We start from the raw sequence: 15372 nt of genomic DNA, 5'->3' as shown, positions 1-15372 counted from the left end.
AAAATATGTATGCAAAACCAATATTGTGATGCAATGTTCAACACTTTTTCCAAAACTTCTTCTAGAAGTTAAATGCAATCTGCAAAGTCTCTACTGCCACTGACACACAGTTTTTGTTATACCCAGATGTACATGTAAGATACAATCTGAAGGTTGAAATAAGGTGTGCAAAATGGATAAGTAACACCAAACAACTGAAAAATTCAAAAGACAGAATATTATAATTTTATTTATATGGATGAAAGCAGTGATGAATGACATGATTTCTTTGGTCCATAATGAACACTGGAAAAGTTAACTTAAAAGGGTGGTAACCTTAGAGCTTTTTTCCCTCAGTGGTTATAGTTGGAGAAACTACAACCTGCAATTTGTCTTATGTGTTTTAGTGTCTTTTAACTGCTGCTCCAGTAGGTTCATTTCTTTGCTTTTTTTTGCTCTTAATAAGTATCCATCATACAAAGTATGTTTTTTTTTTTTTTTTTTTTAATATTTTCAGTGATCACTAGCATGAGCTAATCAAAGTTGGATCACAAAAAGTATCATGTTTGTTTAGGAAGGTAATTAGCCTTTTCAGTATTGCTTAGAGTAATTAAGCAGTATACAGTATATGGAAATATTTTCAAATTGTTTAAAAAAGATTCTGAATATATTAATGTAAAAAATGAAAGTTCACTAATCATTTATGAGATGTTGCTCTGTTATTATCCTGTTAGAATGTATTATATTGCACTATAGTTATATTTTAAGTCGTTTGTCATAAAAATTGCACATTTATCAAGAGTGTCTGATTTTACTGGCAGGTGTGTTCTAGGGGAGAGGTGCTCAAAGTTAAAGTTTTAGGAACTTTAGCTTTAATTGATGAAGGAGAAACTGACTGGAAAATAATTGCCATCAACATTGAAGACCCTGAAGTAGACAAGTTTAACAGTAAGATTTGTGTTATATATTTTACATTAAATCGTTCTTATAAATTTTATATTGTTAAACTTTTCTATTTGGAGATTGGATGGAAATCTGTGGAATATGGGGGCCAAGTCAGCACCATAAACTATGTTTGTTGTATTCCTCAAATCATTCCTGAACAAGTTTTGCAGTGTGACAGGGTACACTATCCAGCTGAAAGAGACCACGGCCTCTACATAATACCATTGCCATGAAGGGGTACACGTGGTCTGCAGCAATCTTTAGGTAATTGATGCTTGTCAAAGTAACATCCACATACCTGTAAATTCCAGGACCCAAGTTTTCCTAGCAGAACATTGGCCTACTTGCTTTCTTCCCATTGTCCATTCTCCTGTTAACTCTTTTCCTGGTAAATGACACACATGCCAGGACCTGATCTAAAAGAAAATGATTCATCAGACCCAGGCCACCTTCTTCCATTGCTCAGTGCTTCAGTTCTGCTGCTCAAGTGCCCATTTAAATGCTTTCAGTGATGGACAGGGATCAGTGAGGCTTAAGCTCCCATGACCTTATCGTTAGTTCACCAGTTGTCCTTCCTTGGACCTCTTTTGGTGCTAACTGCTGCATACTTTGGTCTTAATGTTAGGAATAATTGATTTATAAACTAAGTATGAACATAATTTATTTATTGAACTTATTTTCATGATTAGGTTATGTCTATATTTTTTTGTTATATTCATGTAACTATTTTAAATATACAATAAAGTTTACTTTGTAGAAAGTCAAATTTTATAATTCCCATTTGACAATTCTGATAGCAGTACTTAATTTTTCCCAAAACTGTACTTGCTCCAAGATATTGATGATGTTAGAAGACTCAAGCCAGAATATCTTGAAGCTACAGTTGATTGGTTCAGAAGATACAAAGTACCAGATGGCAAGCCAGAAAATCAGTTTGCATTTAATGCAGAATGCAAAGATAAGGTAAAGAAAACATTTTAAAGAAAAATATTTGATCTTCTTATGTTGATAATGGGTGTATTTACATAAGAACCTGAGATGGCCCGGGTTGTGTGTACATTTTAGTCTGGTACATGAGCACATAATAAAATCCTAAGCATCTGTTCACAGTTATGGCATTACGTTATGTAATGTATTATAATATAAAAATTGTAAGATTTTTCTTCTAAAATTTATGGCTGCATACATTTTTTTTCCACATATTTAAATCATTGCTTTGGTTACTAATAAAAACGTGCTTATCTCAAAATTTGCAGTGAAATATTTTTCCAAATGCATAGATAAAGGTTTTTGTCAGCTATGTTGATATCTATGAAATATGTGTGTGATTGTGTATAAAAAACACTGAAAGTACACATCTAATTCTGAATCAAACATTTAGCAGGTTTTCAGTTAAGTGCCATTCTGATGCTGATGAAATGGCATCATTTCAGTTTACATTATTTAAAAATCTTTTGTTATTCCTTTTGAATTTTGCAAGACCTTCAGCGATTATGATATAATTTACACCATAGTAAGATTATTTATAGGAAAAAATGTTTTACAAACAAAATATTCTGAAATATATCATTGAACAATTTAACTGTGCTAGACATGTCAGAAAAGACTGTTCAGTATGGAATGTACATTCACGGAAAACATTAGAAGTGAGCCATACACCCAAAGACGTGTGGAAAACCCACACTTTTCACAGATAGAGAGGTTTTAAGTACATGTTACAAAGTATGATGGGGCAGTCAAAGGAATTAAGTTTAGTCTAGGCGCAGTTCTGCTTACTTTTGTTATTGCTAACTGAAGGAATCAAATTGTGTAGTGAAAATGTTCTTCCTACATTATTACTGAAATATTCAAGTCTGTTGTTTTGGATGGACTAATATTTGATTTTTTAGAGTAAATAAACTTTCAAATTATAATATGCAGTTATTAATATTTTTTGTGGAATTTTTGTATTGTAGGACTTTGCACTTGACATAATCAAAAGCACCCATACTTATTGGAAGAATCTAGTATTACAGTCTGGCAAACCAAAATTGAATTGGTAAGAACCTGCTAATTTTCACATTTTAGCTGTCTTGAATATCAAAGTTGCAAGTTTGATTTCTTTATGGATGTATATTGTTATAACATTTACTTTGATTTCTTGCATGAGCATGTAAGCAGACTTTCACTTTTCCTTCTTTACTGCAATCACTCCTAAAACCAAACTCAGTTGGTGGTGGGAGTTCAGGGTGTATTTTCCCTGGTAAATGGGTAAAGTAGATACTCAATTTGCCAGCTTTCCTTTGACACCACAGTCATCCATGCCAATGCCTCTTCCCCACTTTGTATAACCGATTGTGACATTGTAAAGAGCAGTAATTTTAATTCTTACCTGATGTTTTCTTTGTCACCCTATCAATGTACCAAATAGTGTGTGGTTGTTTATACATTCAGAAATGTATTAGGCTCCCCTCTTAAAAAGACCAGTAGTAGTAGTAATAACGTGTTTCTTTGGTCACACATAACACTTTTATGATTCTTATTAAATTTCGTAAGATAAACTGGAAAGAATATATTATTAGCCATTAATGCCCCTGCATGCAAGTCCAATATTTTAAGGTTTACTTTGCTTTCTTTGTCAGTTAATGTTACTATAAGTCAAATCAAACCACTTTAGAGACATTAAGGTTAAATGTTTTCAGTTGTATATTAAACCAGATCTTACTAATTGGCTGAATAGTAACTTAAAATGGTACCTAAATTCAAATATTTTTTTAATATAGTAAAAATTAATTAAATAATTTCTCTGCAAGAAATTAGACAGCATTATATGTAAGATATTTGGAACGGGAAAGAAATAGATCTGGTCCTATCCAATTTTCTGTTTTGCTAATGAGTGGTGAACATTTTTGGATTTTGGCATAGTAGAGTAAATTTATGTAACATTGAATCTATACTGGCATGGCTTATTATGGAAAGGGGGTCTTGTTTCTCCATTGTTCTGTGTCCCACACTGATACTGCACTAAAAGCTGCAAACACAGTAAAGTGGTTCAGTAGTTGCAGAGAATATAGCACAAATCCAGGTCATATCTTAAGTGAGAACTATTAATGTTAATTACATATTTGCAAACCAAATATATTTTTGTTTGAAGCAACATTACCTTACCAGTTCTACTTAGTCTATGGGAGAGACTGCATAAAAAGGCAGTGTTACAGATAAAAGAATTAAGTCCAAACTGTGTCAAACATTACACTAGAACAGTAGACACTCTGAAACAGTTTTGGGAAAATGTCCTTGCAGTCTTATTGCGTATAAATTGGAACAGTTGATAATCCAAAATAGTATGAACTAGATAACCCTCTAGATACTTTCAAAATTACTAGATGCTATATACTCACTTCAAATTGGGAAAGCAGCCGGTACAGATGGCTACCCAGTGGAATTTTATAAAAAAAAATTCTCAAATAATCTGCTCCACTAATATTAGCAGCGTTTATAGAAACTAAAGACAAACTTTTCGCCAAGCAATAATTATCATCTTTCCTAAGAAATTAAAAGATCTACCACAATGTGCATCATACATGCCAATCTCTTTTCTGAATAATGATGTTAAGATACTCCCCAAAGTTCTGGCCAGAATGATTGAGAAAGTGCTTCCTTCTGTAATATCACAAGACCAAAAAGAATTTATTAAAGGCAGACACTTCCAACCTTCGATGTTTGTTTAATATAATATATTCACCCATTATATCTTAACACCCCAGAGATCCTATTATCTTTAGATGCAGAAAAAACATTTAAAATGGTTGAATGGGACTACCTATTTATCTCATTGCACAAGTTTTGGTTTGGCCCAAACATATGTGCATGTGTAAACTATTTTATACTAGTCCAGAAGCCTCAATTCGTATTAACAACATTATTTCAGATAACTTTAAACTAGAACGTGGTACTCTACAAGATTGCCTCTTATCACTTTTGCTCTTTGCAATAGCCATTGAACTGTTGGCTATATACTTTCAAAATGCATCAGAGATAAAGGGGATTCTCAGAGAAGGACTTGAACAGAAAATATCATCTGCATATAGTGATATGGTACTGTATATATTGGACCCACAAAATTCTGTGCCAGCAGTCCTAAAAGCATTAGCAGATTTTTCAAAAGATATCAGGACTTAAAATCAATTTGAATAAAAGTATGCTTTTTCCAGTGAATTCTGTACAACGTTATATGAGACCGTACAACATTATATGAGACCGGACAACTTCCAGTTTATCTTAGCAGATCAGTTTAAATATCTAGGTATAAATATTAAAAGTAAATCTAAAGCTCCTTTTCAACAAAATTTTGCTGTCTGCATAGAAAAAATTAAACAATGTGACTAGATGCTCTACTCTTCACCTTAAATTATCAGGAAGAGTCATCCTTCCCAAGCTGCTCTTCCTATTTCAGAGCATCCCCATATATATATTAACAAATCATTTCTTTAAGATATTCCAAAATATGTCAATTTTTTGACATTTTATTAAGCTGATTATTGAATCTGTAATTGTCTGCTTACTGATTTTTGGAATGAACTTGGACAGATTCACAAGGATTTGAAATACTGTACATCAGTAAGTATACTCCATCTGTAGTGTACTTTAATGCACTGTTTTGCCCTTCTGAAATATAATAGCTTTAGATTAGTGGAAAAAAGAAGCATAACGTTTTGTCTTTTTTTTAATAGATTTTACCAAATATAACAATTTATTGTGGAGTTTTTACTAACCTGACTTTTTTTCCACTACAGTACAAACACGTGTGTCAAAGAGAGTCCATTTTTCTGTTCCAAAGATGCTGCTCACTCTTTGGTCAATGAGGTATTGTCATCTTAATGGTGTACTGAAATAGCCATCCTGAAATTGATAAAAGTAGAATATTTAAGAATTTGGAGTTACATACTTTTAACTATATATAGATAGAGATATATGGTATAGTTATATGCCAATAAATTAGCAGGCATTCCCCTGTCAGAGTAAACCTTTGTCTATACAGCATTCATTTGTCTTGTTAGCTGTACAAGGCTGAGTGGTTTGTAATTTTTTTTCTCCTTTATTGACTTTTTGGACATTTATACAAAAAAAATATTATTTAAATTTTAAAAATAGCTTTACACTAGATCATTTAAAGCAAGCCTAATGGCTCTGAGTTAAACTGCTCTAACTGATCAGTCTTTCTTCCCTGAAACTCTCCAAACTGAGCAGGCTTTCCTGTCTTCATTTTAAGTAGTTTTATTTGAATATCTACACAGTTCAGTCAGTAACACATCCTTAATGATGTCATCATTTCATAATAATGCAGTTTATTAAGGGTTTGCTGGTCACTGTAAGAAAAGTGACTGTAAATAGAAATACTTTACGCAGTATAAAGAAAAAATTAAGAATTGTTTACAGTAACCCAAAAAGAGAATTACTTTTAACTTTGGTAGCTCTAGTTCTTTGAAGTCATGGCATGTATCAGTTTTATTTTTTATAGCATAGGTATCCATAATGCTGAAAAACTACATTTTAGCTACTATGACAGTGACTTGTTTATTATCCCTCATCCCATCTGTGATTTGCATTTTTTACTTTATTGGCTTATTTATGCTTTCTGCTCATGTTTCTGCAGGAGTCATAATTTAATAGTCCATGGTTTAGGTTGAATCAGTTATTCCTTTTAATCACAGTACCATATTTACTATAGATTGTTACATTCTTACTTGGCTATGTCGTTATTTGCACAAACATAACATAAACAAGTGTATAGAGAAAAGAATCCTTATCTCTACTGATAGCCAGTTAAGTTTCAAATGAAAATGTATGTAGTATGTTTTTATTTATCTAATAATCTTCAAGTACTAAAGAAATCAATTACTACTTGTTACAGACTTCACCTTGTGGGGTTGCAGATCCTCTACCTGCAGAAGGTATGTAAATTTGGACTTTTTTTCAATGTAGAAGATGTTTAACATTCTAAACATATCAACAAGTTGTGCTTTTCTTGAAACTATACCTACAGTTTGCATCAAGTAGCATTACAATTTTCTTAGATAGTTAAATTTGTAAACATATTTTTAAGTTTAGGTTGAGCTTCTAAATTTGTTTTTATAATTGTTTTAAATAGAATTACAAATTAATGTTGTGAAAATGATATGTATGTTTTAATTTTTCTTTGTGTAATGCACTTTTTTAATCTTACAGTGGAGAAGTGGCATTTTTTAAAGAAGAATTGAAGGAAGATGTACAGTAGTTTCTCATTTATAATTAAATAGTGCTATAGAAATGTGTCTTATTTAGGTTCCAATAACTGATAAAACAAAATAAGGTATAATTGTAAAACCTTAGGCAATTCAAAAACAAATGTACCTGCAATTAATTTGTCCTTATTTTAAAAATATTTATAGAAGCTTTGTACTGATAATAGTGCTGTATATCTTAAGGTATTTCCAGCCTAATAAGCTGAAACTCAGGTACCATTAAGAAATGTATTGTGCAAGCAGACAAAGTGTGCCACTCCATTTGAATCATGTATATATGCTTGTCATAAACTGTTATTAAACAATATTTTGTGTTAGAAGTCTCTTTATTTGTCTGCATTGATTTACTTGAAGAATAAAAAAATGTACTAAGCATCCTGTTACTTTGGAAAATGTTTATGTAAATTGCTGAATTCTTTGTGGCCAAATGCCTGTTAAGTGGTTTAGCTTCACAGGATTTATTTTTGAAAACCCATTAGTGTACTCCTCTGGATATGGTAAGTGAGTTTGAGTTGGATATGGTCCTAAGACCTCAAATTTAAACCTTGTGCATTCTGATCCTCAATTCGGAATAGACATTTGGCATTCAACAGTTTGTCTTCCTGACTCTGTGAATGCCCTGTGGTGTAAGATAATTTTTTTTTTTTTTTTTTTTTTTTTTTTTTTTTTTTACTGTGCACTGAAATGTTTTTCTGACAATGAACATGATAACCATCTGCAAATTCAATCAACTAACGATGAGGGTTGCCATCTTGATGTTGTATGTCATCACCAATAATCTATTTCTAGCAACCATAGGTATTACAGAGGTGCTTTATATTGATGTGCACAAGGGCTAAATGAAAATGTCAGAAGAGAATTTGGTAATTCCTGTCAGGCCCCTTAACATAATTCTAGAGGATTTGTTGTCTGTAGTTTTCTGCCTACCTTCCATAGTTGGATGTAGACTTGAACTGCATTTCAGTGTATAATCCTTACAGATAATTGAGATTTACTTGGAAAGACCAGGTTTTCTGAGGAAAGACTGATGCTACCTCAACTGGAAGAATTCTTAACCCAAAATAATGCAAAAAAACAACATAGTTGATTATTGCAGAGCATTAACCAAACCTCCGCAGTAACTGTATATGACAGATATATTTTTTAACATTTTCCATTTTTACTTTTGCTCTCATATATATAATATATAGTACTAATTACATCATTCTTGATTTTAATTCTGCATTCTCATTAAAATTTTAGCATGTTGCATTCATATCAGCAATTATAAGGTAATGCATTCATATCAGCAATTATAAGGTAATCTTATTCTGTAACTTTAATATTTACATAGAATGCTGAACAAATCTTTTTATTCCCTGCTTGATTCTGAATTGTGATCAATCCTACACTCTTATACTAATTTTACAGACTTATTATGTATGTTAACATGTAGTTACCCGTCATATGTCAAGTTATTATTTAATTACCACTGATTTTCTTCTTCACGTACCAGTAAAATGCAGGAAATGTGGTGCAGTGTCTAAAGCATGACGTTACTGACTGAGTTCCCATGTCTGACTCCTAGGGTGCCCCTGACCAAATCATTTACCCTGCTTGTGTTAAAGCTGTGTGTGTGTGCGTGTGTATATGTGTGTGTACGTACACCAGTTTGGTGGAGGTATGCACTGAATGATGCTGCGTATCAAAAACAGAAGCCACAGGATCATTTAATATTACATTTTCTACTAATTGAAAAGGATTGAATAATTAAGTAATCCTTTGCTGTCTGTTGCAGATGATAGAGCACAAGAAAGTGTTTTATATTTGATTGGATCTATAAAAGTTTCAATAGTGTTATTCAATTTTGGTGTAATATTTTAATTGGTATTATGTTTTATAATGAATATTTAAACTGGTTAGTTGTTCAGTACCCTTGAATTAGAGTTAAAATCTTCATTAATAATCCTGTGAGATTCTGCTTTTCAGTTTTTGTTGTTTTTTTTTTTTTTTTCCAGGGAGACGTACATGCTGTTATATGAATTGGTCTGTTGGTTTCTTTAGTTTTAAGCATCTACATAATACATTTTAGAGAGAGCAAATGATTTCTTTCTTTTACTGCTAAAATGGCAGTGTCCAGGTGTGCAAAGCTAACAGAGACCTGTGCACACAGACTCCAGGCTGTTATGGCTGTAAGGGTGCATCTTGTAAACACTGACTTGAAGGGGATAAATACTTCTGTGTTCCATTATTGTGTGCTTTATATTTGTAATTTAATATAGATCACTTTGCAGAGACCTGCTTTCAGTTTGAAATTAACCAGTCTTTTCTGTTGGTGAATTTCAAACAAGCCAAATTAAATTCACTGTGATTAAACAGTTTTACCTTCAGAGCAGTTGCTTGAACTTTTATATTTTGTTCTTTTACTTGTCCAACAGCCACTTGGATGCCCAAAGCATGTCAGTCAGATGCCAGGAAGACATTGAATGCACAAGCATCTGACACAGCAGCGCCTTCTCCTGCTGCTCTATTGTAGGTTCATTAACAATGTGCGAAAGGCACAGCTGCCCTAAATAATATAAAGGACAGGTTTAAAAATGGACAGTTGAGGTGGGATGCTTTAGTGGCTAAAGATCCTTATCTTCCAGTCCCAAATGTATACAAGCAATTATGGCAAGCCCCTGATCTTCTTGCCCATTGTGTACCATTCGTATTCCCATTATGCAATAAATCAGTTAATTTCCAATTTCTTTCTTATTTATATAATTGTAACGATTTGCTGTGATTTTAAATAATATTAAAAAACCTTCCAATGTAGCTATTCAGTTCATTTACTCCATTCATAAGGTAATATTGATACTGATTGTTTTCTAGTATTGGTTGTTTTGTATTAATATATATATTTTTTAATTGCTAATTATTCGATACCACTCTATTGGTTATACTTTCAGAAATATTATGTTTAAGAAAATTGAGCAGCAATTCATCACAGAGCCTCCAGCACTAACATACATCAATCGATGCCATTTTCACTTCACTTGAAATTGCAGTCTGCTGTATATAAAAGCTGTTGAGCCACCACAAGCGTGCAGTGCTCCGTTTTTAACTCCGTTGTAAAAGTGTTGTTAAAAAGCACATATTAAATGTAATCTACTAATACATGTAATTGCATTATGTTACCATTATTACTTTTGAATATGACTCAATGTTACAAAAGTATTTAATAATGAAAAGTGTAATAACAGATTCTTGGATGAAGTAAATAAATGTGAAATACTCGGACTATCATATCAGTTAACATAGTCACCGAACACATCCGAACGTTACACCATGTGAACATTGTTTAACTTGTTTAACTTTGGAAATCCATTAGTCAGAGCAGTAAAATCAGCAGTAAATCGCATCATGCTAAATGAATGCAGTAATTCCAAGATAATTTAAAACTTACTTTTCAGTGGGTGGCTACTTTCTCCACTGTGTAAACACACAATACGCTGTACACAGGGATTAATTCCACTGGGTGTTTGTTTGGTTTTTTTTTTTTTTCATTTTTATACACTATTGGGTGTATCTTATGGACTTTGGCCTGCTGATGATCAAAAAAGTCACATTCACATGTTCCCATTTTGCCTTTTTTGTTGCGTTGCCTATTTTTGTGGTTTCCTATCATATGAGTATACATAAACAGGAAATTTTGAAGGAAGTGAAGTTTTTCAGTCTGAGCAAATGGAGATTAAGGGGAGACATTGGATCGAGAATGTCATTTTAAAATGAGTTAATCAAGACACAGTTGTAAACTTGTTAAGGGTAAATTTTGCACAAATGTTAGGGAGTTTGTCTTTACACAGAGAACTTCTAGATACATGGAATACGTTACCAAGTAGTTTGATAGACAGTAGGACTCTAGGGATAGTCAAAACTCGACTTGATGTTGTTTTGGAGAAAATCGGTGGATAGGACTGGGCTGAATGGCCAGTGCTCATCAATGTTTTTTCTGTTCTTATATACAGTACCACATCTGGAACATCTGTATTGATCTAAAAGTGTTGGCACTGCTATTGGGAGTACCATTCAGATATACCAAGTCCTGTTGTTTCATTTGTAAATAGGACAAGTGTACTAAAGAGTCTCATTACATTAAATAGAACTGGCCACTCCATAGGGGAACAAAAGTGTTGCATATTAAACCAATTGTTGACTCAACAAAGGTAATTTTGCCTTCCTTTCATTTAAAACTTAACACTGATGAAAAATTTTTGTGGAAGTGATGAACAAAGAAGGCTGAAATATTTCATTATTTGAGACCGATATTTCCACAAATAACTGATACCAAGATTAATACATTTTTGTTAGTCCGCCAATCAGACGTGTCATCAGTGGTTCAAAGATCTGCTACTGGGGCTGGTTGGAAATCTCATGGAAGGCATTCAAGAATACTGTTGAGAATTTTCTTGACACCAAACTTCATCCAGCTGCTTGACAACACACTTCAAGCATACTAAGCTATGAACTGCAAAATGCTCGTAAAGATTCATTCACACTTCGACTTTGTCCCTGCAAATCTTGGTGAAGTTAGCAATGAACATGAGGACATTGCAAAGATGGAAAAGCGGCATCAGGGTAAGTGGAATCCATCAATGTTTGTGACGGAACTGAGATCAGATACTGAGTAGAAACGAAAATCATCAGCAAAACATTCTTTGCTACAATCGCTAAATTTTTGCAATGTTCAGCATTATTAAGTGGTTACACACAATAAATTCAATAAAAGGTAAATTCATGTTTCTCCAGATTCCTTTGTGCTACAGACAATCAGAAATTATATTTGAGTTCAGCTTGATACTGTCTGTCATAGTCACTAAAGTTTTTTCAGGAAGGAAAACCTTTGCAAAGATTTGTTGCCCAATAATTAATGCACTGATAGGATTTATTATTTAATTTATAGATTCACTTGATATGTAACAACTTTGTGTTGAGCATTAGTGATTATTTAGTAGGGTATTTTTTGTTCTGTTTTGCTGATTATGGTTTCAATCATCCGTGCTCTATAAATCACACAGCAAAGATACTCCAGTGCATTGTTGGCAATATCCATGACCATGATACGGTACTTATAATGCAACTACATCACCAAACACCTGAATAATGTGCATATAATCCCCACACACATTACAGTGTGTATTAATGTAATTGTACAGTGTAAGCAGATTCCATTTCATATTTATAAGAAACTTACTCCAAAGGAGGGGATCTGTGAGACTACAAATTCAGCTTTGCCCTACAACACTCTGCCAATCAACACGCTTTGTCATATTTTCTTGTGCTCCCTAATTGTTTTGCTAGTTTTTAATACTACTATCACGAGTCATGTTTAACAACAGGTGCATTTTCACTCTTTGAGCTTAGAGGATCCTGTCAGGAATAGCTGTTTAATGCCCTTTGAGAGCTGTACACAAATAGCTGTTTTAATTTGATCCTCAGAATTGCCATGGCTACCATGAAGGTGACTCATTTTGGTGTTACCTTGGCACCCTTGATCTTTTACATGTGCCCTACCCTAGGGAATTTTTCTCCAGCTAATAGGGCTATCTTTAACTTCTAACCAATTCAGAGTAGCATAACCTATTCATTACTTCTACTAATTCTGTCACACATTATCCTTGCCTACCAGATGACCAATCCTGGCATCTTACAATTCCAGTCTGTAAAGAAGGGAATGCTGGAGAAGTTTTAAGGTTTGGTACATCAATGACACAGGACATACAGTATAAGCTATAAGCATTCCCACTCAGAACCCTGAACTTGTTATGGTAAATTGTTTCACTGAATATTAAGCACCTTGATTCAATAAAGTATCCCCCATTGTAACCAATTTGTTTAGAATTGGTATGAATTATGCATGTCATTGTAAATAATTGTTGAGTTTTTAAGCATTAACACACCACACTCTCCGCCTCGAATGGGCTCCACGCTCCCCTGACCTTACATCTTGTGACTTTTTTTTGTGGGGCTATATCAAATGCAAGTTGTATGCCACTAAGCCCCGTAACCTGTCACAGCTTGAGGAAAGAATCCGCACGGCCTGCAGCGAGCTCGGGGAAGAGATGCTGCAAAACGTCGGAGAGGCTTGCGTCCAAAGGTGGCTGAAAGTTGCGGAAAATGGAGGCACTTATGTTGAGGTATACAACCAGTCTTCAAGGCGTTGGAACGTGATGGCAAGCCTAGGAAGTAAAACCGCAACGACTCTTTTGTTAATGCTAGAAATATTAATAAACTCAGTTTATTGTGTAATTTTTAGGAAATTATTAAAAGTGTATAGTGACTTTTGGAACACCATGTATATATTAGGCCTATATTGAATTATATCTATATAATTATTTTTTTTTTTAGTAGAGGCTGCATTAGTGAAACATTACAGGTATTGTCCTCTAGCAAGGTTATTTCATCCATTTCAGCTTGAACGTCTGATCTAGTCAGGGTTTCAATTTGGTTCTAGGGCACTTATCTGCTCAAATCTTTTTTACCCAATTTGGTAAAAAAAGGCATGTTTATAAATTGAGTTTATTCAGTTCATTCTCCATTCCATGTCTTTACGTAATTTTCTTATTTTTCACATCTGTATCTCCTCACAATTTTATCATACTGGGCGGAGTGGTGGCTCTGAGGCTAAGGATCTGCGCTGGTATCCCGAAGGTTGCCGGTTCGAATCCCCGTCACTGCCAAAAAGAGATCCTGCTCTGCTGGGCCCTTGAGCAAGGCCCTTAACCTGTAATTGCTCCAGGGGTGCTGTACAATGGCTGACCCTGCGCTCTGACCCCAAGGGGTATGCGAAAACTACCAAATTCCTAATACAAGAAATTGTATAAGGCGAAATAAAGAACAAAAAACAAACAAAAAAAAAAATACTGAAATCTTGGTGGATGTACTGCCCTGACATGCACCCATCACAATTGGACTTTACTCAGCATAGACTAAAGGGCATGGTGTTCTGTTCAAGTGCCTACAGACTGGCGGCAAGTTTTGGGGAAACTGAATGCACCGGGGTTCATTTTTCACCTCAAAGCATTTATCTTGGGTGCTTTACTGAACAACCCCCTTAGGTGACTTTAGCCCACTTAAATCCTGCATGTCTTCGGCAATATGCAGACTCCAGCATAGATGTAAAATTTCCATCTAACATGATGTAAAACTCACAGCACTGCTGTCTCCCAGATCTATCTAGGTGTGGGTTTTCTTCCCATATTCCTAAAGAAATGTGTTTTAAGTATATTGCTGATACCAAATTAACTCCATGTGAATGCAGGAGTGTGTGTGAAAGTGGGTACTGTAGAGGACTGGCATCCCATCCAAGGTAAGTTCTAGCCTTGCTCCTGATATTGCCAGGAATGGCTTGGCTCCTGTGCCCCATTCAAGCAGCATTAGGGAATGCATGACTTATTGAAATGAAATGTACGCATACATAATATAATTGGCACAAAAAAGAAATATACATCAATTACATTATTGACTTATTTAAATTTAAAGTTTAAGTTTAAATACAGTTCTACGAATTTAGAGCAATTTAAAATGTGGGATAAGTTGCATGATGTCGGACTGTAAAAACCTGATTCTCTTGCTTGTGGGTCATATTCTGGAAACCTTATTTGTGTTTTCCTGAAGTATAATACCCAATGGACTCCGCAGAATGACAGATATCTGGACAGTAAATGTTTGTTTGTTTGTGTAAAACAGTATAGACCTGTCAGAAATTAATATTTTGAATAAAAAGTTGAATTAACTGTTTCAAATAGTTCCACCTGCTGGCCATTCTTTATTACAACAAGCTTGAGGGAGTCCCGTCATGTAATCAGATCTCCATCCAGCACAAGACTGAGAAATATAACTGAGAAATAAATGTAGACGTCTCGATTTCCTGATAAACGAGGTTGTCATAGAGTCTAGATTCTCAAAAAATGATTTGTTAATGTATATAGGAGTGCTCTGAAATAGAAACAGAAGCTTAAGAAGGATGTTCGTCTTGGCAGTATTGATTCTCTGTGCTAAGGTGAGATGGAGGGTAGACCATCTGTTAATGTCTTTTTTTGATTTTTCCATGCTATTACCAAAATTGTGTTGAAGAAGATCTTTATATTTATTTGTAGTGTTTATCCCAAGATTTTTACATTTTTTGATAGAATGAGCAAATAGATATGCTGGAGAGTTCATT

At 33.9% G+C, this 15372-nt stretch overlaps 1 protein-coding gene across 4 annotated transcripts in view; it reads left to right on the top strand.

The window, feature by feature from the left end:
• Nucleotides 1-7507, top strand: part of ppa1b (inorganic pyrophosphatase 1b) — a 28452-nt gene extending 20945 nt beyond the window's left edge. For all 4 annotated transcript variants that reach the window (XM_028795523.2, XM_051922937.1, XM_051922936.1 and 1 more), the window contains exons 6-11: nt 801-927; nt 1760-1887; nt 2880-2962; nt 5700-5769; nt 6818-6857; nt 7132-7507. In XM_028795523.2, the coding sequence (XP_028651356.1) occupies nt 801-927; nt 1760-1887; nt 2880-2962; nt 5700-5769; nt 6818-6857; nt 7132-7163 (480 nt within the window). In that variant the 3' untranslated portion in view covers nt 7164-7507. The remainder of the gene's footprint in view (nt 1-800; nt 928-1759; nt 1888-2879; nt 2963-5699; nt 5770-6817; nt 6858-7131) is intronic.
• The last annotated feature ends 7865 nt before the right edge of the window (nt 7508-15372 follow it).

The sequence above is a fragment of the Erpetoichthys calabaricus genome, chromosome 2 (genome assembly GCF_900747795.2).
Source record: "Erpetoichthys calabaricus chromosome 2, fErpCal1.3, whole genome shotgun sequence".
In the NCBI taxonomy this organism is placed as follows: Eukaryota; Metazoa; Chordata; class Cladistia; order Polypteriformes; family Polypteridae; genus Erpetoichthys; species Erpetoichthys calabaricus.
Note: the sequence above shows the minus strand (reverse complement) of the source record. Positions and strands in the feature narration are given on the sequence as shown.